General features: G+C 41.8%; 1 protein-coding gene across 2 annotated transcripts in view; it reads right to left on the reverse strand.

Moving 5' to 3' along the window:
• PLCXD2 (phosphatidylinositol specific phospholipase C X domain containing 2) overlaps positions 1–24,735 on the reverse strand; it is a 60,952-nt gene that overhangs the window by 27,798 nt on the left and 8,419 nt on the right. Inside the window, exons 2-5 of one of the 2 annotated variants that reach the window (XR_012579166.1) lie at positions 15,386–15,846; positions 13,955–14,196; positions 9,113–11,506; positions 5,183–5,312 (exon numbers count right to left, since the gene is read on the reverse strand). Coding sequence is in view for 1 of the 2 variants with exons in the window: in XM_005492577.4 (XP_005492634.2) it covers positions 11,350–11,506; positions 13,955–14,196; positions 15,386–15,846 (860 nt within the window). In the remaining variant the exon portion in view is untranslated. Of the gene's footprint in view, positions 1–5,182; positions 5,313–6,604; positions 11,507–13,954; positions 14,197–15,385; positions 15,847–24,735 lie in introns of those variants that run through there. The other variant, XM_005492577.4, reaches the window with a different exon arrangement.

Below are 24,735 nucleotides of genomic sequence, written 5' to 3' on the forward strand. Positions count from 1 at the left end.
GCTGAGCCTGCAGAGATGCCGGAGACCTTTGTGACCTCTCACCCTGACTGCGGGAGTCGCCCTGACGCCGGGACTGCGAAGGGGGGCGAAGCTGCGGAATTGAAGACCAGGGATCACATCCTTAAAGGCTCCCACGAGGATTGGACCCCCAGCTCTGCCCCAGTGGACAAAGCTGTGCATGTCCTTCTCATCGCCCTGGGAGACGATGGAGACTGCAGACCCGTCGAACTTCCCAATCCTGAGCTGCTCACTTTTAATAAAGGCATTAAAAGAAGAAAAAATGTCCTGCCCTGTTTATTTCAAGTATTAGGTGGTCTTTTATGGTTGCTATTCAATAAAAACCACCTAAGTAAGAGAGCAGTTCTACCACCTTGCCGGAACTGGACTCCGTCCCACATGGCGGCATCTTGCCAATGCTAGTAAATTTAGTAGGATGGTTAAGTGTTTTGAAACTAAAAAGCAGCTTTCAACTCTTTTCCTAGACCAATCAGATCTGGAAAAACACAATCAGCCTGAATACTGTCTCAGCTTGGAGCCATAGAGCCGTACTTCATTAAACTCTCTTGTGGGACACAGTTACACGTGCCAGCTAACTTTGAGTTAGGAAAGGAACTGCACCAGCATTAATGATGAGACGCTGGATAGAGCAGACTTACTCTGATAGACAGAAATGAGACAGAGACGTAAGCATGAGCTTGAGACAGGCGAGCAGGTAGCGTCTGCTCATTCTTCTCCTGTCCTACCACATCCAGGAGTCTTAAAGAAAAGAAGAATAAGGTGTGGTGCCCTTAAATGTTAGAGATGGTATCTCAAAACATGGGCTTGAGCCTAAGTTTGACCCTGGAAATCTGAATTCCCCACAGAGGTGTGTCACAGGAAGAGCCAGGTGAGACAGCACCCCAGGATTTCACAGAAGGTGTTCTCAAGTCTGTATGTTGGGAGTTTGGTTTCATTGTGCTCAGACTAGTGCCTGTGTCAGGCTATGGATTTGTAGTTCTCAGCACTGGAGCAGGAGTGTTCCTCAGGCTTTAATGAATGTAGTGCAACACCTCTGTCATCTCAGCAGGTATAACAATCACCACTGCCATTTGCAGCATATAAGAAGGCAGTCAGTGTTTTCTTCTTCTAAACAAAAATAATAAACACAGGTTTTTCAGTTTGCCACTTCCAAAACACTTTGTAGTTTTGGCAAGGCCTGAGATCCATGAAAGGAATTCTGCCTACCCATTCCACAGGCACAAAGGGTGTGTGACAACAACTAAAGCCATACCAGCCTCCCAAAGCAAGGTCCCAGGAACAGGATGGGGCAACTGCACATCAACAACAACAGAACATATGACAGGCACCTGGGACACACTGGTGAGCCTAGTCATCTGCCAGCCCAGGTCCCTTGAGAAGCAGAGGGGACAACATCACAGACCTGTCTACTAATATTGCATTTCAGTAGGTATAAAGACAATGAGAAGGATTTTTCTTCTAATCTTTTCTAAAGTGCTCTAACCAACGACTCACAGAGAGTCGGACATGAATACAAGGATTTCAAGCTGATTCCCTGTTAGCCATCTACAAAAGCACTCAGATTTAGTGGGTATTACAATGTTCTCTGGAAGCTTGATTTTTCAGCTGTTTTCCTCAGTCTCTGCTAAAAACCTTGGTCTAACAGCCTCTTCTGCTCCAAGAATCACAGGATCATAACAGAGCAGTGAAAAAATTCACTGGCCAAGTCTCTTGTTTTAGTTTTGGGTAAACAGAATTGCACTTTAATTCTGATCTTGGGAAGCCAGTTCCCTGGTACATTTATTAATGCTGCCTACATTATCCTTCAGCCTTAGAAAGTAGACAAACTTAACCTTAAGACAGGAGGAAGGAACATGTGGAAGGGAAATTAAGCTACTTAAAAGTTCGTGTTCTTGGCAATAAATGCAAGAAGACAAGATTGTAATTATCTAGTTTATTGCCATAAACAAGCAATTTTTTTAGCAACTTAGTTTTTAATAAATCTTTCTAGGACATGACAGTCAAATAACTGAGAAAGCAATCTTCTTTGTGCACAAAATCCAGGTCATATGAAGATCATAGAACAGCTTGGGGTAGAAGTGACCTTAAAGCACATTTACTTCCAAGTCCTACTGCCACAGGCAGGGATGCTTTCCACTAGACCAGGTTGCTCAAAGCCTCATTGAACCTGGCCTTGAACACTTCCAGGGATGGGGCAGCCACAGCTTCTCTGGGGGGCCAGAGCCTCACCACCCTCACAGTAAAGAACTTCTCCCTAGCATCTAATGTAAACCTACTGGCAGTTTCATTCCCCCCTTGTCCTGTCACCACTTGTTCTTGTAGAAAGTCCCTCTCCATCTTTCTCGTAGATTCCCTTCAAGTACTGGAAGGTCACTGGAAGTCATCCCAAGCCTTCTCATTTGCAGGCTGAACAACCCCAATTCTCTCTCCCAATTTGGCACCACCAAACTTTTTCCAGAACTAGTACTTTGTAAACAAGCAATTACATGGTAAGAATTTCTAGGATCCTCCAAATTACATAGACTCTGCTAGCATAAGATCTTCTTACAGCAGCCTTGCTCTTCCTTTGTAGACATATTTCCTACACTGAGTTTCAGATTCATTCTGGATCTTAATGCCTGGAAGGATTTGTCTGGCTTCAAGTGTTTTTGCCAGCATTGTGTATGCCTGCACAGTGAACATACCCAGCAGACAGGGGGAAAACCAGCCTTGAGAAATACCAGTTCATCACTCCCTGTACACAACTGTGGTGTGCAGCAAAGGAGTCAGTCTGGTGACATAGCCTGTGTCAGTGATCCTCAGACAACTGTGTTACTAAGGGCAATTTTCAAGACAGATTGACAGAAGGCCAGAATTTGATTATCTTTGCAACACACACTTCTAAATTTTTTGCTTTGGCAATGACCAAAAGCACATTTTCCAGCACTATCCACTATCATGCAGGATAAGTTGGCTGCTTCTATCGCTCCAGAGTTCAAGTTATGATTCTTTAGAAGAGCAGAAATAAAGAAAAATAAGAAAAACTATTGGCATTTGAGATATTTAGACTGAAATACTAGCAGTTGTTATTTTTCTCAGGAGGAATGCCTGGCATGTATTTTATTTGCTGCTAGTATAGCCTTCCAAAAGATGCAATCAAATCAAATTCAGCATATTTGCAAATGTGGGACTGCATTTAATGTATCAAATGAACTTTGTACTGGACGTGGCTCAAAGACTGAACTTGGTGTAATAATTTGTCTGTCTCAAAAAAAGCATTCCAAACCAAGAGCTTTATTTTCTGTTTCAAAGGGCAAGTTACAGCACTATCACTGCTGCATACCTTTCCTCCTCCCTTTCCACTGCTCCAGCCTCTCTGGACGGTTTTTGTTTCTTTCTTGCATTTGCGATTTTAGGTTTTGCAATTTCAAGCTGGAAGAAAACCCAGGAATACCAAAACCCAACCCTTTGCTCAGTTGCTATGAACAAAATGAAAAGTGAATGTTCAGTAAAAATTTTAAGAAAAATATTTTTCCCACCTTTAATTCTTATTTATACAGACCTCACCAAATAAACAATGTGGTGTTCTCCGCCCAATCTGCCGAAGGATGACTTTGATGCAGGAAGAAACGCCTCCTAGGCAGTGTTTTGTTTTCCCTTTCTTAGAAAGTATTTGCCAGAAGCAACACAATAGAAGTAACTCAGTTCTCAATTTCTTCTGTATTTTGCATTCACAAATGTCCAGTCCAAGAGGAATTTGGTATTAGAGTTGCAAACATACCTGAAGTGGCAAGGTGCTGTCCCACAGCATAAAGCGGGGCTGTAAGGGGCTGGGGGGACATGGCTGGGCCAGCCATTTGCCCGGCCCTCTGCTGAGCCACCCAAACAGCATCTGCACAAACTGTATCAAAACTTTCTCATGATTATAACAGAGATGAAACAATAATGGCACCTGCAACTCTGGTCAAACAGAAAACACGCTTTCAAACCCAAGCATGAGATACCATCTGGGCTTTGCACACACCAACCAAGCTTTTATGTCATTTCACTGAAACCTGCAAGTCTTTGCATGAAGACCAACACATTGTCCAGCATCTCCTGAGCCAACAGAAGCCTTTTAAAGGCTCATCCATCTGCCTCTTAAAGGGACAGTCTGTGCTGGCATTGTACCATACATTTCCCACTTTATGCAGCTACCAGCTAAGCTCCCTTGATGCTCTAATGCCTAAGGTACTGCCAGTTGCTTCCTTTCTTCCACCAAGAAACTGCCGACTCTGTAGTGGCAGCAGAAAATTACCCTTGCACAAATTTTAGATTAGAAGCCAGGCTAAGAAATCATATCTTGCAACAAATGGGGTTGTTTTACTTTTACAGAACAAAAAATAATCTCAAAGCAGACACAAGAAGAATTCACATCTCTGAAGTACTACCCAACTTACAGCTGTATGCAATTTCAGCCCACAGATTATCCTGGAAACTTGAATCCACAAATTTGGCCATATAAGCAGTTCTGCCATGGGCATGCATTCTCACTGGTTGCTGACAGGAACAGTAGTGACTCTGAGGCCAAATTTTTGTTGAACTTGCAGATATAAACCTGTACACAGTTATGTGTACAACAGTAGCTTCTCCCTTGAGCAGACTGCACCATCCCAGAGTACTTTCCCCAAGGTATTTTTATTTCTACTGCAGATAAGAGATATACAAGAAAGAACAAAAACAACAAGCCATTTTCTACTCTAAGCAAATTTTGCTTTTAATTTAAACAAATCCCTAAACTGAGGGAAAGTTTATTTTCAGTGTGATTGTATTAACAGCTTATCCATACAGCAAGTTACCTGTTAATGATCCTGGTCACACTCACCATCTTTTCCAGAAGAATTCACTTTGTCTCCACTTCAGGCAGTGGTGCAATCAGCTGAGTGGATCAAACCCTGATCCCCAAGAAGAGCAGCTGGGCTCACTAACAAGCAGTAGTTCAAAATTCACTTGGTTTCTTTTTCCAGCATCTGCTCACCCAAGAGCATGACAAACTGACTCCACTTGGTACATTTAAATTGGAGAGAGGCTTTTGGTCAAATGCTCTTAGAGTCTAATGTGAGTGCCTGGTGTGTCACCTAACTGAAGAGAAGAATCAGTGACATTACCATTACTCAGCTCCAGAGCCTGCCAGCATTTTGCTCACCTTCTAGCTAGATGTGGAACGAGAGCTGCTGGCAGCATACACCGGGTTCCAAACTGGCTGTTCTTCAGACAGCATGCAGGAGTTTGTCCTCCACACCTAAAAAAACTGCATGCAGGTTCGGCAGCATCCCCTAAGAGGTAAATAATAAGATAAATGCAAATCAGGAATGATTTTGTTCGAACAGCTAATCACAGGTTTGTGGCAACAGCGAAACTCAGTATAAAGGGCATGCATAAATTTGTCACAGAACATGCTTCTAGTTTTCACTGTCTCATTGCAAGCTTCAAAATAATTAATTCCATGCACACATGTATATACACGTAAGACTTTGTCCAGCATTGCTAAAGGCACACAGAAAAAAAAAAACCCAAAACAACAACAAAACCCCCCCCACACACCATTAAATACCCTAGGGGAGTAATATGATGAAATCCTGCTCACTCTTGCACCTGAAGTCCCCTCTAAGGTACATAATTTTCATGGCGGGGGTGGGTGGGTGGAAGCCACAGTGCCACTCCAAGCTATTGAGCCATCAACTTTTTACACACTGGCAGCTTATGCCAGTCACTTTAGATTCATGTTCATAGGTATTTTCTGAAAAAAACTAGTGGCACACCCCCTGCCTACAGCACATTGCAGACATTACTGACACCAATGGCTAGGTTTGTGTGAGTCACTGCTAATGAAGGCTGATTTGCAAACACTTGCTTTGAGGTCCGAGACAACAGGTAGTGATTAAGCTCAGAATTTCCAGCTCTAACTTTGGGATTAAAAAAAAATATATATCTACAGATAGCTCCCCCTCTGTCACAGCTGTCTGAAAACATGAGGGAATCAGGACCATCCATTCGCTCCCTCCCCCCACCTCCAGTATTCCCATATCTTCAAGACAGGCACGCTGAAAGCAACCCAAAAGAAGGGTGTGTCTGATCTCATTGGTTACAAGCATCCGACATTTAACCCAGGCTCCAGGAATCATTATCAATGTTTTGTTTCCGGATCGTTTTCTGACCAAGTATTACAATGGAGCTTCAGACGTGTGCTACAGCAGTAGAGGCTGCACAGAAGTTGTACTTGCCTTCCAAGACAGAACTGGATCCATGATTAGCATGCTTTTGTCCCAGTGCAATCAGGCAAAGATGTTAGCTGTGTGTATGCACAAGTGCAAGCACACACTGATTTCTAATCACTTTCCGCTACTACTTGCACTGAGAAGTTGTCAGCACATCCTAGAAATAAGGATGTTGTCTGCATCGGTCTCCTCAGGGGACAAAAGTACAGCAAGATGTAGCACCTCAAAAAAAATCCCAAACCAACCTTCCATGACACCATTCTGCATCAGAGAAGTTACTCAGCTCAACTGATAGTTGATTCACAACATCATGTATCAAAACAGCAGTACAGAACACACAGCAAAGATGATTAGCTCAAGTTGTACTTTTTATTTTCAGGATTAAAACTATCAGTGATATAAAGCAGAAGAAACAGATGTAAACCCCCAAATTTATTTGCAGTTCAGATGAGGCATCCTGGTTTCACAAAATCAGACAGGTGGGCAAAGCACAAACTGCCATAAGAAGACAGACTGCACAAAATACTGAGAATTGGTAACTCCTCTTCACCTGGTCCCCTTGGCACCCTTCCACAGTATAAATTAAAAAAAAATCATGAGGAAAATATATTTGACATTGAGAAAAAAATCAAAAAACCATCTAAATTATTTTTACATAGGATGTGCTGATCAACATTTCTTTTAAAATTAAGAATACACTGCAGTTCAATGTAGATGGTATGACAGGTCTAACAAAGGGTAAGAGAAGTACTACTTAAACGGACAACACACAATGCATAAATATTCATGGCTATAAAATATAAGCAGATTCAGCATACAGTTCTAGAGTTGACATTCCTATTGCAGTCCCTACAGTGTAGCAGTTTACTTGGTAAGATTTTTAGAAAAATAAATATGCATTTAGGAGTAAACACACTTCAATAGAACAGATGTATTGAATTAGTGGGATTGATTATTTCTAATGCAAAAAGAGACTGATTTAACAGCCTAAACCAAAGTGCGGATGGGATTACCATTAAAGGTATCATTAAGTAAATCATCATACTCTTACCACAGCTAGTCCTACATACATATCCTTAGCACAAAATTTATTTGCTTCTCACCATATGCTCTGACTTTTCTACCTATCTGTTGAGCTAAAAACCAAAGCTGAAATAAGGATTTGTCAAAGAAGGAGGGAAAAAAAAAATCTTACTTTTCACTGCCAAAAGAACTTCATTTAGACCTAATCTATACTTCAAATAATTTTTTGAGTCAGTTCTGCTTCCCATATTAGACAATTTCTCTGTGCTTTAACAAGTATTGAAAAGTTGCCTGAAGTTTTGTCCCAAACAGTGGTCCTCTGACCAAAATTTTGATTATTAGGGTTTGGTAACTATGTGTTCAAGTCAAGATGAAAGTCTTACAAAACCAGCATATGGATGTCATATTAAATACTGCATATTTAAGTAAACCTCAAGTCACACATGCTCAGTAAGACTTCCATAGGCAACCCAACCCTAAATCAAAATATCCATGCCCTCTATCTCTTTATCTATCTAAGTCCAAAATCTTTGTCTGCTAAATGATGCATCAATGAACTCTGACACCTGAGAGAAGTACACAAAGAAACTACTTCCAAAGGCTTATCCAGATGAGAATGGATGAGCATGCTGGCAGAAGCCCTACTCCCATCTGAGCCAAGCAGTCACTTGTTTTCGTTTCTCCTCTTCCAGCACCTACCAAATGGTCAAGGGGTCAGAACAATTCTTCTGGGGAGGTTTTCTTCCCAGCCTGTTTAAAAGTGAACTCTACCACTTTACAGATATACAAGCAAGACTAAAACCACTGTATTCACCAGAGGTACATCTACACCAACAGTAAAAACCTCCCACCTTCTCCTGTGCTCACACCCATCTTTATTCTCCTCAAGCTCACACATCCTGACCTTACAGGCTGTTATTTGCTGATCTCAGGAGCAGACTGCTCAGGGGCCAGACTTGGCCAAGTGCCTCAGTGTGAGCTGCAAGGCTGTGCTCACCTGCCAGACCTGCTCCACTCTGCTGTCCAGAAATGAGCTAAGCACTACCACACCTACTATGTGGGCACTGAATGCGAACTACTGCCCTACTTCCTTGATCCTCCCTTCCTGCCCAGCACACCTTTTAATTTTGTAATGCTGGAAAATAGAGTCCACAACCCAAAGTCCAAGCCTAGATGAGCTCAATTTTGCAAAGCATGAGGAAGTCAATATGTTTTGGTGTTGAGTAAGCAAGATAAGCCCATTATATGGATAGCTTTTCTCTGTGTAACAGAATACATGAAAGGTAGTTCATATTGCTTGAGATGGTTTCGGACAACCCTAGGACCAATTCTAAACACCAGCATGAATGCTGCCCAGCGTGGCCAGGAGATGTCATGTCATAGATAAATGTTACCTGCCAACTGCCCAGCTCACCATTTAAGACTGTCAGGTTCCTCACACTGGATGCACACCACCAAGCTCTGAAATGACAAGTCTCTTCTGAGAGGCCAAACTCACAGAAATGTATCCCCTCCCACATACTTAAACCATTAATACTAAATCTATATTCCATTTCTTTTCCCTCTGCTAATACTCTTAATACCCAGCATGTTTCATGAGGCAAGAACTAACAGCCAATACATTAGAGAAAATTCTGAGTTTGCACTTAAAAATGTGTAACCAAAGTCCTGCGCCTGTCCCATCTCTATTCAAATAAATACAGCAGAAGGACTAATACTAGTCATTACTGTGCACACATAACACAAATACTGGTTAAGCCAAATCTCTCTTGAGGCAGATATATATATATACAGTACAAAATATATTAAGGGTCAAATAGAAACATCATACTCACTTCATCTTGCTTTATCTTCCGGTTCTGCAGGGGAACCTTGTAAAGGTATTATTTCTGCCTCACTGGCATTCAAGCCAGGTTAGAGAATCACAGAATATTCTGGGTCAGAAGCAACCCCTAAGGGTCATGAATCCAGCTCTTAAACGAATGGCCCATACAGGGATCAAACCCACAACCTTGGTGTCAACATCTAATTGAACTCTGAGCACCAAGACAATTTGCAGAAGAAAAGCAACAAAACCAAATCCACATGGAGTTTCAGTTGGGGCCATGAGTAAATCAGTAGTAAAGTGAACAAAATTAAGGTAAGGAAAATCCAGGTATTTTAAATAAACTTGCAGACTGAACAGAACTGTTCAAAACAGGTTCTGATGGTTTCATCAACAAGAAAAAAAATTACCAAATGTAATAACCTTCTGCTGTGGTTTTAAAAAGAAGTATTAAACTAGAAATTTGAACATAGTTCCCAAACCCTGATTTTTATGACTTGTCCCCTATCACTGAGACACAAGTGGAAAGGAGACTGAGTGACAAGCACTTCCCCTACCTCCAACTCCCTCTGAGAAATTATTCAGTTAAAAAAATTCAAGGAACTCTAATGAAAGCCATGCAAACAACAGATAATTCAGATTACAGTCTGCTCTGAACTCGGCCAAGGTTCACATGGAAGGTTTGCAAACCTTTACATTTCTCCTGAGTTGTGACTAGCAAACAAAAAAGGCTGTGATTTTTCACAGCTGTCAGACCATGATGGCAGACACAGGATAAAACAATGAAAGAAATAAATCTGGAGATGAATTTTTCATTTGAATTAAATATGTATATAGACAATCCATTCTATAATAAATAAGCTTAGAGATAAATACAAATTCATAATCAGTGAATAAATAGTGTACCAGTCCCTTTTGTGCTTTTTAAAAAAACAACAATAAATGAGGCCATAGGATACTGCCAGCTAGTAAATTAAGTGCTGATAAGTACCAATATATGATTGCATTGGCCCAAACATACATGGTCACATTTCATTGTGAACCAGCACAAAAATAAATGCGACTAAAGAAAGAAGCAGTACTAACACCCTCCTCTGCTTGTGTGATTATTGCTTACTCTGTCACAAGCAGGTGAAGGCTGGAGAAATTTCTCCCTCAATAGGTGTGGCTCTCTAAAAGCACAGTTTTCAGGTCTGACTGCAGAATTCACTGTCCCATCACAGATCACAGTGATCCAATATTTGGGCTTTGAGCAGTCCATGTTAGCTCCAGTTCTCTGAATATCAAGCAAACCCCCACTTGGCCCACCTCCTTCCAGAGAAGGGCTGCCTGGGTGATAGACTTTCCCCAAAGAAAATTTGATGGATTAAAAAAACCCCAAGTGACCAAGAGGTAAAAAGGAAAGGTTATGCTGTATTTTCCTAAATGTGCCAGTAATTCAGGAAAATTAATGTTTCCTATATGTCACAGAGAACAGGAATTCAGACTTGAGTCTTAATCCTCAAAATCTGGAGACTGAAATATTCTCTAAATTAATGCCAAAAGAAATACACTTAATCACAGTTGCAACTAATTTATTGAAGTAATAAAGTAAAATAAAGAGGTCAAGAAGAAAGATTGTGCCAAGCCTTCACCTCTCAGGCCCAAAGGACAGTTTGGATATTTAACACAGTGTTAACAGGTTTGCCCTGAACAACAGCAGTATTGTCTCTTCAAGTAATTCAGAGGTAGTGTCCAAAACAGCATAACGAGTAGAGCCTCCCTCCAGCTGAACTCAGCTATGCTAGAGGTGGCCCAAGAACAGCTCCACCCGGTCAGCCTGGTCATGCTGCCAAGGGGATCAGCAGTGATCCCTGGAGTGAGCCCCGGCCATGGGAAGCAGGCAGGATGCACACGTGCAGGCGCTGGGAGTATGGTCACTGAGGAGATGCGTGCCACAATAGGGTACATCTGCTCCAGAGGCCAGCCCCTGTCAGCAGCAGATGTGTGCACAGCTCAGCCATACAGAGCACACATACACAGAAAGACAGACAGACACAGCAGCACACATACACAGTACTCGGCTAACTCAGGTCCACATGACTCCAGGAGAAAGGACCTGGTTGTACATGATGTTTAACCACGTTTCCTCTAGGAAACATTTTTTCATAGAGAGAGATTACAATAGGTTTCACTTGACAAGTAAAACATTAAGCATAGTTCAGAGATGTCCACTAAGGAGCACATGTGGAACACAGCAATCAGGATTTAAGTTGCAGATTCATCCTCTTCCAAAAGGAGGTCGTTCAATGCAATAACTGTAGCAGCAAAATCAACCAGCTCCACAAAGTCTGATGTAATTATGTTAACACCCATAACACCAGGCTTCTGTGCTTTCACCCAATTCAAAATCATGGGCAGGTTCCTAAAGAAATTGAAATAAAGAAAATTAAACACTTTAAAAGAGGCACCTTTGTATACCTACTCTTCTAATTTCAAACACAACATGATGTTTTTACAAAATATATTATCTCATATTTGTGATCAGGGATGTCACCCTAAATGCAATTGGCTAATGAGTGCTTAACACAGCACATGGTCATTAGCTATCAAACAGACATATTGGTCAGTCATCAGTGCCAACTAGCAGACATACAAAACCCCTCTATATTCACTGGGTAGTCTGTGCTTCAGGATTTAACACTACACTAAAATTTTCTCCACCGTGGTTTGTTTGCACCGAAGCACACGTTAAGTCAAATGCTCAATTTCGCAGCAAACCAGCATAACACAAAGCAAGGCCATGCCTGGCCCAAGATGCTCCCTTGCCCTCGTCTGCCTCAGGGGAGGCAGGAGAAAAAGTTGGAGGCAGCAGCATCACATTTCTCCTAAATTCTCTCCAGCTTCCAGACTCACTCAAGAGCAAACCAAACCTAGAACGAAGCTGTCAGCTCCACAGGGGTTGAACATCCTGCTTATACATTGCTACAACTGGATAAAGGAGAGCTGTGTCAGGAACTGAATTAAACAGAGTTAGAAATTCTACTATGGGGAGAAATTTCAAGGTTAGGAGTCTGCACCAGCTCTCTTGCACTCTAATATGAAATACCATGCTTTTCAGCAGTTAGACACAAATGGTTAAATATGTTTGCATTATTTAGATTAGTGCTGTAACATGTATACATTATTTGAGAAGATGGTAGGCTAGCAAATTAGCTAACAGAATGATTAAGAGAAAAAAGCAAATCCAAAAAACTTAAAATCACTTCACGCCTGCTGAATCAGGACAATAAAAAAAACTTATCAAGAATTATGAGTAAAGGCATAACTATTGCCAAGGGACACATCACACTTCAGCCAGGTAAGTGACTTGTTGCAAGTGTCCTTTAGCACGACCTGAGAAAATTTAAATATTCAAATCCAGGGCAAAATTTCCATACAAGAAGGCAGGCATCTACATAAAACAAGGACAGATTTGCATATCAGCTAGCTTGTGCAAATGCACACAAGTAATCACACTTACACAAACAGCAGCACCTATCTGCAACTTTCGGTTTAATTGCAAACAAGTGGTAAGGATGAGAGAAAGGGACGGAATGAAGGCAGGCTTCCCGCTAAGAGTGGCTTAGAGCACAGATCTGTGCCAGGAGTCCCTCGAAACAGAGTTGCCCGCCCATTCCACGAAATGCAACGATCCTTTGGTAGTTTTGGCCCAGCAATCCCGCCCGGCCTCGGCGCGGATGCCCCGCAGGGTCTGGCGCTCGCGGGCCCCCAGCGCCACCTGGTGCCGAGCGCGGCCCCGACACCGAACCAACAGCTCGGGCCGGACTAACGCCTCCGAGCACGAGCGGGACTGAAAACGCCGAGATTTATACCTAACCAGCGATTTTCTTATTCACAGAATCACTGGGTGGCCTGGGTTGGAAAGGACCTTAAATATCATCACATTCTAACAGCCCTTGCCTTTTGCAGGGACATCTTCGAGCCCGACCCAACGTGGCCTTGAACACTTCCAGGGAATGGGACATCCACAAATTCTCTAGGCAACCTGAACCAGGGCCTCACCACCCCCACAGTAAAGATTTCTTCCTAATATCCACGAAGACTTTTACAGTTCTGGTAATTTTTAGCAAATGGGCTAGAAGGTGGTAATTCCATAAAATAAATAATTATTAATTATAATTAATAATTAAACTATTATAATATAATATAATAATAATAAACTATTATAGTTAATAATTAAACTATCCTGGTCATGCTATTAATACTAATAAAAATCACTGTCACTCTGTGCTAATCAAAGCAAAATTCTCTTACAGGGACCTTACTCATAAGAAAATTAATTGTGCAATGGTCAATGGTATTAAGTCAAATGGTGAATCTAATTTTTGGAAAGCCTCTCCTCCAGCTCTCTTAAAATACAAGGTAAAATACTGCCCTAGGTCATACACCTCTGGCTGTTACTGAAATTACTGAGACATCTGTATGGATAAATGTAAAACTAAGTCCAGAAATAAGCAATTTTCCTCTGTGGCACAAGCTTTTTTCACCCCTCCTCCCTTAAATCCAACTTCAGCCAGTTTGAAATGAATTACTGGTTTGAAGCCACACATCCATCCTACATTTTACAAAATCATATCGCATTTCAAAAGTTCCAATTACCAGGAAACACATATATACCCTGTTCCTTTATTATTTCCACTGTCTTTATTTTCAATGATTGCAAGTATCTTTCATAAACAACAGTACTGAGCAAAATTGCATGCTTTCAGCAAGCCTAAGCAAACATCTCCTAGTTTCTTTCTTGCTCAGTGCCTCTTTCAACACAAGACATGTTAAGTAAAGACCTGAGACAATCAAGACAAGTCCTTACCTACGAACAAGTGTGTTCTTCAGACCACGAATCAGATGCCATGCAATCGTTTTCACTCGAGGCGTGAGAATTGCTTGAGATACATGGAAAGTCCCATAACGACTTCGTTCCCCAAGTGTGGTCTCCAGGAACTGCAGCAGTTTGTGCACATTAGTGGTATTAGCCCATGGTGCTGGCATTTTATTACCTGGCCACAGGAAGGGATATGCCTGATACAAAGGGTGGTGGTAAAATATGAGAACCTAAGAGAACAAAAAAAGAAAAAAACAAAACCAAATCAAGTCAAAATTACTCTATTTTTATTTGAACAGGCTGCTGCATTGGTTTACGTTCATACAGTACTGTTACACCCAGCATAGCAGTGAAGAGGACTAAGTAAAAAAGTTGCTCTTGAGTCATGAGTGTCAGTGTATTTGCTGCATTACAGCCAAAGGAGATGAAGATAATTTTATTCAGCTTTGAGGACAAGATTGCTTCAGGCTTTATGGGTCATCAGTTTAAAATGACAAAGTTGCCTTTGTCATTTAAAGAGCTCAGCTTAAAAGCACTGCAACTTCTTAATGCCAGAAAATACTCTATCTGTACTTGAAGGTAAGGATTTTAGCAGCCTTGCCATCTTCTGAATACCTCCTTCTAAGAGGGCAAAGTGTGCAGGGCTGATTGGCACATGACTGAAGTACTGGCATTGTGCTCACACTTGCTGCATGAGAAACCAAAGGCAGTCCTGCTGTCAGCAAAACCCTCAAATTCAAAATTAATGTTTTTTACCATGTAAGGTGCTTCTCTACAGCACAAAGAGGACACGTTTTTTACGAACACCCACATTTACAGAAGATTAATCTTGAAGCTTAACATTGACAGCATCAGTTCAAAACAATTCCTCAAAGCCTCATTTCCAGTTCAAGAATTATGTGCTGCTGCTGAAACCCTTTTCTGCTCTCAGTTTCTGTGTACCTATGGAAGCAGTTACCACAGAGAAGAGCTATTAACCTCACCTCGGCAGATCTGGATGGCTGCAAAGGAGGTAAGAAATTCCATCCATACCTTAGTCATGCTAAAGCTTATATGCTTCACACTGGCTAGAAAGACAACAGTTAATAAAATCCTCACCAACACAACTCTGCATTACATGCCCTTCCAGAAGAGAAAACCCTTTGTAAGGAACACAAGGCTCCAAGGACACTACAGTTTAATTATTTAACAAACGTGCTTGGGAGCAGAACAGACTGGCCACACCATAGAAGAGGGGATACACGGCTGCATGTAAATGGAGGAAAACATGCACATTGCATAGACGAGGCCCTAGTGGGCTTTAACTTGACCATCAGCAACATCCTTGGTCCAATATCTGTGAGTGGGAGCTACACTTGGCTTGTCTCTTTAAAATATTAACATTTTGGGTTTGAAAAACATTAAACATCCTTTCCCTACCTGGTGTTTCTTCTCCCACATGTACAGTAACGTGACATATTCTACACATTCAACACAACAAAGTTTGGATTCAAATGCTGAGCGGATCCTGTTGATCAAGAAGTGGTGATGGCTGTCATCCATGGCATAGAAATGATTGAAATCCAAGAAGATTACTTCCTTGGGGTGCTGCTCAAGAAAACTATTCATTTCCTTCAGCCCATCCCATACTTTGATGCCAAACAAGCCATGTATGAAGTAAATCTCTTGTCCTATTTCCCCAGGTTTGGAAGATACACGAAGATCAAAGTAGCGGATCCCACCTTCTAACTGCTCTTTGAAAGTCAAATTTTGAGTCACTGACCATTTCTTCATGATCTTTCTAACCAAGGAAATTCTGGCCAAACGTTTGATGGCTGTTGCTTGGTCTGGTCCCACTGGAGATTTCTCATCGACCCAGTAGCTGAAAGAATCATGTGATCCTAGAAAAAAAGCCAAGAAAAATGAATTTTAGAAAAAGTGGCTATCCAACAACACATGTGGCCTGAAAACTGAACAAAGTCCTACATGTGTGTGGTGGTTTGACCAGGAAAGAGTAGGAATTCTAAGATGCTGTAGTCAAACCAATAGATGTTCTGAGTTTCATACTGACACCTGGTGTAGCCAGTGGAGTTTAGACACACCTCCGAGAATACACAAGAGTTAAAAGCAGAGCTCTGGCCCTGGGAGGTTCTCTTGGGACGTCGCGGCGAAGAGGTCAGATCTCCCCCCCCCGTCCAGCCGCTGCTGCTGGGCGGGGGAGGGGCAGCCACGTAGTAGGCCCTGGGCCTGGACAGAGATGAGAAGTGAAGAGGCCTTCGAAGATAGAAGAGTAGAAGATCCCAGAAAGTCTGCCCTCGGGCAGCCATCTCCCCCCCCCCGGAGGGAGAGAGAGAGAGAGAGAGAGAGCCGGCGACACCGAATGTGATAGCAGCCGGCCCAGGAGGAGAAGGGGGGGGGGAAAGAGTGCCCGGCCGGAGCGGCAGCGTGTGTGAGAGTGCCGCAGCTCCGAAACAGAGACTGAAAGTTTTAACCCCTTTCTTTCATGATTGGGGCCTTGCAAAAATGCTAATCCTCCTCGAAGCTGAATAAGAAGAGAGATAAGAGATGAGATGAGACAAAGACCTGGCCCGAAGAACGTAGAGATGACTGAATAGAGAGAGATGATTTAGAGTAGCCTTTTAGCTAGACTTTTCTTGTGGCCATAGACTCAGTTGTTCCTGTGACACAGAGACTGCACTTAGGGGGAAGCAGTAGCTCAGAACCAAGAAAGTTCATCGTGAGGACCCCCCGGCCCCAGGGAGTTAGAAAAATATAGAAGAGACAGATGTCCCAAAGCAGAGACTGTGCCTTTTTAGAGTGAGACAAAGCATCCTTGAAAGACAACCCTAAAAGCAGCTCTAGTCCATGCGCAGTAGTGAGAGCACTAAGCATGGAAAGAAGATGTCACAAGCGGCAAAAGGACTTTTTTTTCCGGGCGGTGCCAAAGTAACAGAAAAGCACACGAAGTTTCAGTGTGTTTCCAGGGGAAGCCTATAGAACAAGAAAAACTCCTTTCCTCTTCATGAACTGCAGTTTGAGTATACTAAAGTGTAGTGCCAAGACTAAACAGTTAGTGATTTAAGAGAATGTATCAGACTGAGAAAGTCAAGTAGTGAAGAAGAAAGTAGTTTTTTTGTAAAGTCTTCAATTTTTTTCTTTTCCTTATAGTTTTTCCCTATTTTCCTGTAATTTAAGTAATAAAGTGTTATGTTTAAGCTAAAGCCTGTTTTGCTTATTCCTGGTCACATCTCACAGCAGACACCAGAGTGAGAGCATTTTCATAGAGAGCACTGGCTCTGTACCAAGCTCAAACCATGACAATGTGTGACAGGGGTGCAGAAGCATTATGCTCATGTGAGTCTTTCAGACTATCCTTTACACCTTTTCCCTGACAGTATAACAAGAGTTAAGCATAAGTGAAATAGAGATTTTTAGAGTTCACTTGAGTTAGCAATATGAATTAAGCATTTAAAGTTTAGCCTGTAGAACTATGTGTTGAATTTTAACCTTTTTACTTGAGAAACCTCCACCATGATACAAAGGGCATAGTAAAATGCAAATCTCTGAAGAGCTTCTTGCATAAAGAACAGTACCAGAAAAGACCAAGAGATGCAAAGAAACCAGATAAAGGGACTCCTCTGTCTCTGAGCTAATCAAGGCTGACAGACATACTCAGATAAGCACCATGGGACCAAAAGCGCATGCGCAAAAGAGAAAAGTTCAAAAGTTCAGTCATGAGGAAGACCACAATCTTCAGCCTCAGAGACCGCGTGACCACCACAGCAAACAATGCATGCCCAGAAGGGCGTGGATCTGATTACCATGCAAAGAGAGAAGGGGGGGGGGGGGGGGAGCAGAGATTGAATATGCATGGCAAAGTTGTGCAATGTATTGCATACGGAACACCTTTGTGAATAAAGGCAAGGGTCAGACTGAGGCTCAAGGCACAAGTTTTCACAAGAGCTATCTCGCTTGTGCTGGGTGCTGACATATCCACTTCATAACTATATCTGGTTGTGGAGTTTGTTTATTCCACATATCACTTCATAATGTCTTCAGTCTGAACTTTCTTTCACAAGCTCCCAATTTCAATGCTCTCTGAATACAACAAAATAAACATTTGTGGTAAAGGTAAACCTCCTTCAACCTTCCGTCATTCCTTCCTTCACAAATTACAAATCAACCCCCAAAGCTTTCCCAAAGCCTGGTACATGACTGATCTAGGATGAGACTCCAGAATAATTTTAAAAATCTGAGACTTAATTTTTTATTTTACACCTGGTATATGCAACCATAACCTTACACACCAAACATCTTGGAACAGGTTTCTTTATTCACATAATGGACTGAGGGATCTGCACCAGCACATCTCCCTTTAGCCCCAAGATGGCAGATAAATGATTAGTAGTTTGAACAGTGGGCAATGACTGGCTGGACCTAGAGGTGGAACAACTGAACACACCACCAGTTACAGCATGGATACCAAGCTCATGTTAAACAAATTCATGTACATGTCTTCTACCTGGCAAGCTTTCAAGTGACCAAAGGCATGGTGAAAAGAAAATTCATCAAAAAAGTACAACCAATGTTATATATGATAGAGATAATTCATGCTGTAGAAATAGACATATGTATTTATAAAATATTAGGAGAAAATCAAACCTATGCTTGCGACCACTCTGGCCGGGAACAGCATTCTATTCACATTATAACCAATTCCTGGAGAGCATTAAGATAATATCAAGCCTATTGCGGTATGAATAGGGGAGTCCCGACCTGAAGAGAGTTATGCACATTGTAACCAATTCCCAGACTATGCTGAGACAATAGCAGATCTGTTACCCTATGAATAGGACAGACATGAGCTATCAGAGGGGGTTTCCTTTGGCACTAGCATTTGGAAGATATCATCTGGACCTTCCTGGGAGATGATTAATGGAATGTCTCAAGAACCTCACAAGACTGGGCACCTGGACTGATTAAATCTATGGTACTCAGGAGCTGGCATCACCTACTCCATGTGAATACATCTTCTGCCTGGGTACTCAGACACTTGTCTGGGTCTTGGACTCCATCTTTGTCTGTTTCTACACATGTATGGATTCAACTTTACATGCAAAGAGACACAAAGAAATATGTGGTCATCTCTGCCTCAGGCAGAATAAACTGTATATAAGCTGACTGTGAAGAACACTCAGTGAACCTTTGGGAGAACGCTGTCACTCTGTTAGCAGGAACCCAAGGTCACCCAGCGGCTGCACCCAGGGCTGACACTGTCTTGGCTGTGGTGGGATTTCAAAATTTTCTATTTTTTGCTATTCGATCTAATAAATCTGTTAAATTTTTATAAATTTAGCTATAGTTTGATCATTTATAACAACCAACAATCAAAATCACCAGTCCAAACCAAAATAATGCACGTCCAAAAAAGCTCCTGTGACACAACCTGGACCTTGGCAGAGAAACTGCATCTCCAATATAAAATTATTGCTTATTAGAAAAACCTCCAATTGAAAATTCAGTAGTAAATGGGAAAAAAAACCTGAGAAGCAACAAGCAACAAAGCTCCAAAATGAAAGTTTCAGAGTGACTGAAATATCCCTACCTTAGCCAAGTCAGCAACAGAACAGAGTGAAAAGGCAGTGTATCTTGGCCTGCACCGTACCAGAACAGCATAAAGCAAAGACTAGCAGAAGCTGATCCACCACAGACTGGGGTTTACCAAGGATTTGTGGTCATTTTCACTAGGTACCAGCAATCTAGCCAAGAAGCTGTAGCTGCTCCAGGCTCACCTTCCTTGTGAATTTCCAGCCAGCACATTGGCCCATTAAGCCAAACCCCCCTTGCTATCTCTGCTGGAGTGTAGAGAAAGCATCTTCACCCAAGGAGCTCATTTTGCAGCTGTCCCAGGGTACAGTGACCTGGCACCTGTGTTTTACATTCCTGCATGTTTGTCTCTGCTTCTAGGACTATACTTTTCTCAAATTTCCTCCTCTACCTCAGTCTGCAACTCTTTGAAATCCCAATCTGTAACATTCAATCTCAAGATAACATTTGAGGCATTCACAGCCTCCTTTATCCAAACCTTTTATTTGTGTACCAGTGCTCACTTGAGCACTGATGCATTTTTGTGAGGCAACATTAGAGCTACAAACAAGATAATGATTTAATTGGATTATCTTGTTGGCATTTTTAATCCAGATGAAAGAACAGACTGTGCATAAACTAAACATCACTTTTCAATAATCTTAAATGCACTCTGTTTCCATGGATTTCAACTAGTTCAAAACCAGTGAACAGGTAGTGTGAAGGTGAGTTTTTAAACTTTACAAATGAACACTAAAACTTATTCTGACCAATTCTCCATGAATTCTTCACAGCATTTGTATAAGTGAATTTCTGTTATGGTCTGCCATTCAGTCTTCTAGACAGAAGTGAGAAGTGCCAAAGATGCCATCTTAAGCAACTTTTTAGTACCTGTCCCAGTAAACATCACAAAGTGGCTGTCAGCTGTGGAGCAACACCTAGATTTTCTTTTTCCCCATCTCCAAACATGCAATCCCAAACAAAATCCAGGAGCAAACATCTAGTGAAGACATTTCAGAAGCCATATGATGCTTCAAACCGTAGCTTACAGATATTTGAGTTTCACCTAACTCCCTGTACAGCAGAATGAGTCATTCAATCTTCTACAATATTTGGAAAGTAGACTTTAATCACAAGGGGCTTGCCTTCTGCCTTGGAATTAGTATCTCTGCACAAAGAAATCTTTCATTTGGTTGTGGTTTTTGTTTGGTTTTTTCCTAGTTCTTAATTCTATCAATTTTTATATTTTCTTCTGTTTAGCTCACTGTAGAAGACAGTTTAACATTGTAGAATGTAATATATGTTAGAAATAATTCGTGCTATAAAAGAATGTATTTTATAAAGATTGTGAAATCCAAACGAGTCTCTGACCACAAGCAGGCTGAGAGGCAGATGTCTATTCAAACTCCGAAATTCCTGGAGTCGAATCGGCACTTTAGCCCAAGAATAGATGCACGAGACGTGATGATCGCCACTATCCCGTCATCGGAAACCGCCTAAGAGCGATCATCTCGCTCTGCAGATAACAGTGATCAAGTGAGCCGAGCCAGAAAGATACAAGTGAATACGCGACTTCCCGGGATTCGATCAACGCTGGCTATCAACCAGGAAAAGGTGACTGTCCAGCTCTGCACAGTGAAAGAGCCAACTATGAATATGCAGAGTTACAAAAGAAACTTGGACTCCTTTGCCTCGGGCACAATAAACTGTATAAAACATCCCCGCCAGAAGCAGCTCTCATGAACGGGGGTGGGGGGATTCGATGCGATAGAGGTCGGATCCAGGTTCACCCAGCGCCGATCCCGGGCTCAATGCTGTCTCTTTGGCTGCGGTGGTTTTGAGGATCATATTTTGGTTGCGGAAAAAGATAAATAAATCTTTTCACATTTTTTGATAATTTGGCTTTTGATTGATCATTTAAAACATAGAATAATGACATAAGAAATAATTTTATATTAACTATGACAGTGCAGCATCCTTGAACCTATAGGAATCACTCACACCATTATGCTCCCTTAAACTGATAAATCTGACTTACATAGGAATGAGAATTTTATCTTGCCACTAATACATTGTTGTCACCTCAGAGTTGTCTAAGTAAATCTAAACCAAAAAAACTTATTTTCGTTATTCTGATAATTCACTTAGCAGCTACAAAAGTCTTTCCTTTGCAGTTTGACACTTACAAGGCGCTTTTAAGGATACAAAGAGCAAATTTTCTCCCTGCACTATCACAAACAAAATTTTACTTATAACCTAGCACTAGAAAGCAGTATTAAAAAAGAAAAAAAAACACAAAAAACCCAAACAAGTCACCACATTGCAACTTTTTCAACACATACTTTAAAAACTGCACTCCTTAACAGGAAAGTGAACTATGTGTGACATGCTTCTAATAGTTAGAGAAGATCTTATTAACTCCCGCCCCATGGCTCTGCTAAAAGCCTAGGAAATAGAGCTTTCCTCTTACATCGCAGTCAACACGTATACCTAGATATAACCAAGCAGAACACTAGTTGCATTTGCAAAATGTATCCTCCTTTTCACTCTTGGTAGCACATCACTATCTAAGAAGGGCAGGGGACCATCACAAATTCTGTTGATCATTCTGTGATCAATACTGAGGCTGGAAAGACAGCAGAAGTCCAGCTGGGTCTTCAGAGGTCATTTAAAAAGGCCAGTCACCAATATGTAGGCCAAACCTGGACCCACAATATTTTGAACCTGGTCAAAAAACTGAAACCCTGCAGCAACAGCACTGGATACTTGTGGGGCTGTGGGGTAACAGCAAGGTGAAGACCCACATCATCCACCAGGCCCTTCTTTAAGATCACTGTGATATACTACCAGATCAGGCACTGCCTTTTAACATAGCTTAGCTGTTAAATGTTAAGTACATGCTAAGCTGATTGCATCATGATGTCAAAATAATCCCTGCTCTCCTTTGCTCTATCTCTAAACTCATAAAGTCTTGCCATTCTGTTGCTATGGCAGGAGTCAAGCTGCTTGCTGATGCATGTGATACAGCAGAACTTCTTTTTGAAATAGCATAACCTAAACCAACCCAAATCTGTAAAACTTCAAAGGCAAAGGGCAGAGCCTACACGGCAGGAATGGAGCAGACCAGTCCCATTTTGTCAGGAGCTCAGTGTAAGAGCTTGCTAAGCAGATTCTCAATTAATGTCTAACACAAGGACGTGTGAAGGTGCTTGGACACTGCCCAGCAACAGCAGCAAGGCTGGCAGGTCCTGGACAGAGCAAGAACCACAAAACTCTCACAGCAACACACACTGTAAAGTCTTTGTCAAAAATCCCTCACCCCACCACGTGTAAAAAATCCCTCACAGTCTGTTGTTTCTCACCACACAAATAATGTGCATTGCCACAAATTATGCTGAGTACTTTTCCTGGGGAAAAAAGCAACCTCAAGAATTATTGAAGCAAGATATTTCACATTATAATTAACAAATATAAATAACATCCTATTCCTATAGTAAAGCTATTCCTTAAACCTACTGATTGTGTGTCCGGTTTTCGGCTGTTTGAAGGGCCTGGAAAGGCCCAGAGTGGCCTTGGGGCAGCCCGCGTATCAAAGGACGTGAAGAGGCTTCAGTTCTTCTTTCGGTCTTTATGTTTATTAATTGTTTATCTAAAAGATTTTCTTTCGGCCCGACAGAGGTCTGCTCAGCAGCCAGCCATGAGCACACTCTGTCTTGCCCTCCGGACAGTCACCTATCTTTATACCCATAGTTACGTGTACAATATTTATCATTTTTCCCCAATCCTTTTTATTCTTATTGTCCGGTGCACTTTCAGTAATGACCAATCTCAAAGTGCCACCATCACCACAGAAGATGGAGGAGAAGAAGAAGAAGAAGAAGGACAGGACACGCCCCAATTCCTCCATCTTACTTCTCTAACCCCCCCTGTACAGCAATCCTAAACCCTGTGTCTCACCCTCTAATTAACTAATCCCTTCACCATTCACCCCGGTGAAGTCCTCCTATCCTCATACAGGTGTCGTCTCCCGTGTAGGATCAAGGTCCAGCTACCAGACACTTCTGGCAACATTCCAGGACTCCCGAGCCCCCCAAGGGTGGTCTCGGTGACTCGGCACCTCAGTCCTGAGGTGCTGAGATCCCACAATTGTGGACAGAACAACTAACAAAACTAGGTATTTATAACCACCACCTCACCCACCAAGAAGTCAAAAGGCAGAGATGAGCCAAGAAAATTTATCTTCATTGTCCTTCAGGTAAGGAGAGGCTATAAGTCCAGCCTGAACTGCCTCAAAAGCATGTTCCTGCACGTGCAGGACATGGAATCACTGTACACGAGACCGGATTAGCGTTCAGACAGCAAACCTTACATGGCAGCAGACTGGTGCTCAGCCCTTCCCAAAACTGAGTCAGGCACAGGCAATACAATGAAGAGATCATGATTTGCCAATTGCTTCCAATTGGGTAAAGATGTGCGGCACAAAGCAGCAAGCATTAAATTTGCAATATTCATGAAAGAGATTGCATATTCAAAGACAAAAATTAGGGGACTGCTAATCATCTGGCAGCTTTATTTCTGTTTCATTTCTTTCATCTGACAAAGAGTGGCAGCTTCAAGGAAAGAAGTCGCATGCCCTCAAATGCCCAGACATTTAATACCAAAAGCCGTGTTCTAGTTAGAATAATATTATATAGGTATATATATTCCAGATGCCAGACTTAAAATGATGGACAGATCTCTTAATTTTATCCTAGCAATTGCAACTGTGGATTAAATTTCACTCATATCTTTAAGCTTTTTTTTCTGCTTATACTAATGCCTCAAGTTAATTTCATGTTAAACAGCTCATTTTTCAATTCAATTTATATGTTAAATAGATTGTATTTCACAGTTCAGGATGACTTCTTGTAGAAGCCCTTGTGCTGATTGTTAGACAGTAGCCTTTTATCATTGCATCTGTAGTAAAATCTAACTTCCCAGTATGTTTATTTGTCATGCTACTTACTCATAGATAGTCAAATAACCCATGGCAGAGCTGAAACAAATGACACTTGATCAACAGAATGTTACCAAGCCTCCAATGTGAACAATACTAGCTATAGCTGTTGACTCTCATGACCAGTGACAGGACTCAGGAAACAGCACAAAGCTGAGTTGGGAGGCTTACACTGGATCTTGGGAAAAGGTTCTTCACCCACATGGCA

Source organism: Zonotrichia albicollis, chromosome 2 (genome assembly GCF_047830755.1).
Source record: "Zonotrichia albicollis isolate bZonAlb1 chromosome 2, bZonAlb1.hap1, whole genome shotgun sequence".
In the NCBI taxonomy this organism is placed as follows: Eukaryota; Metazoa; Chordata; class Aves; order Passeriformes; family Passerellidae; genus Zonotrichia; species Zonotrichia albicollis.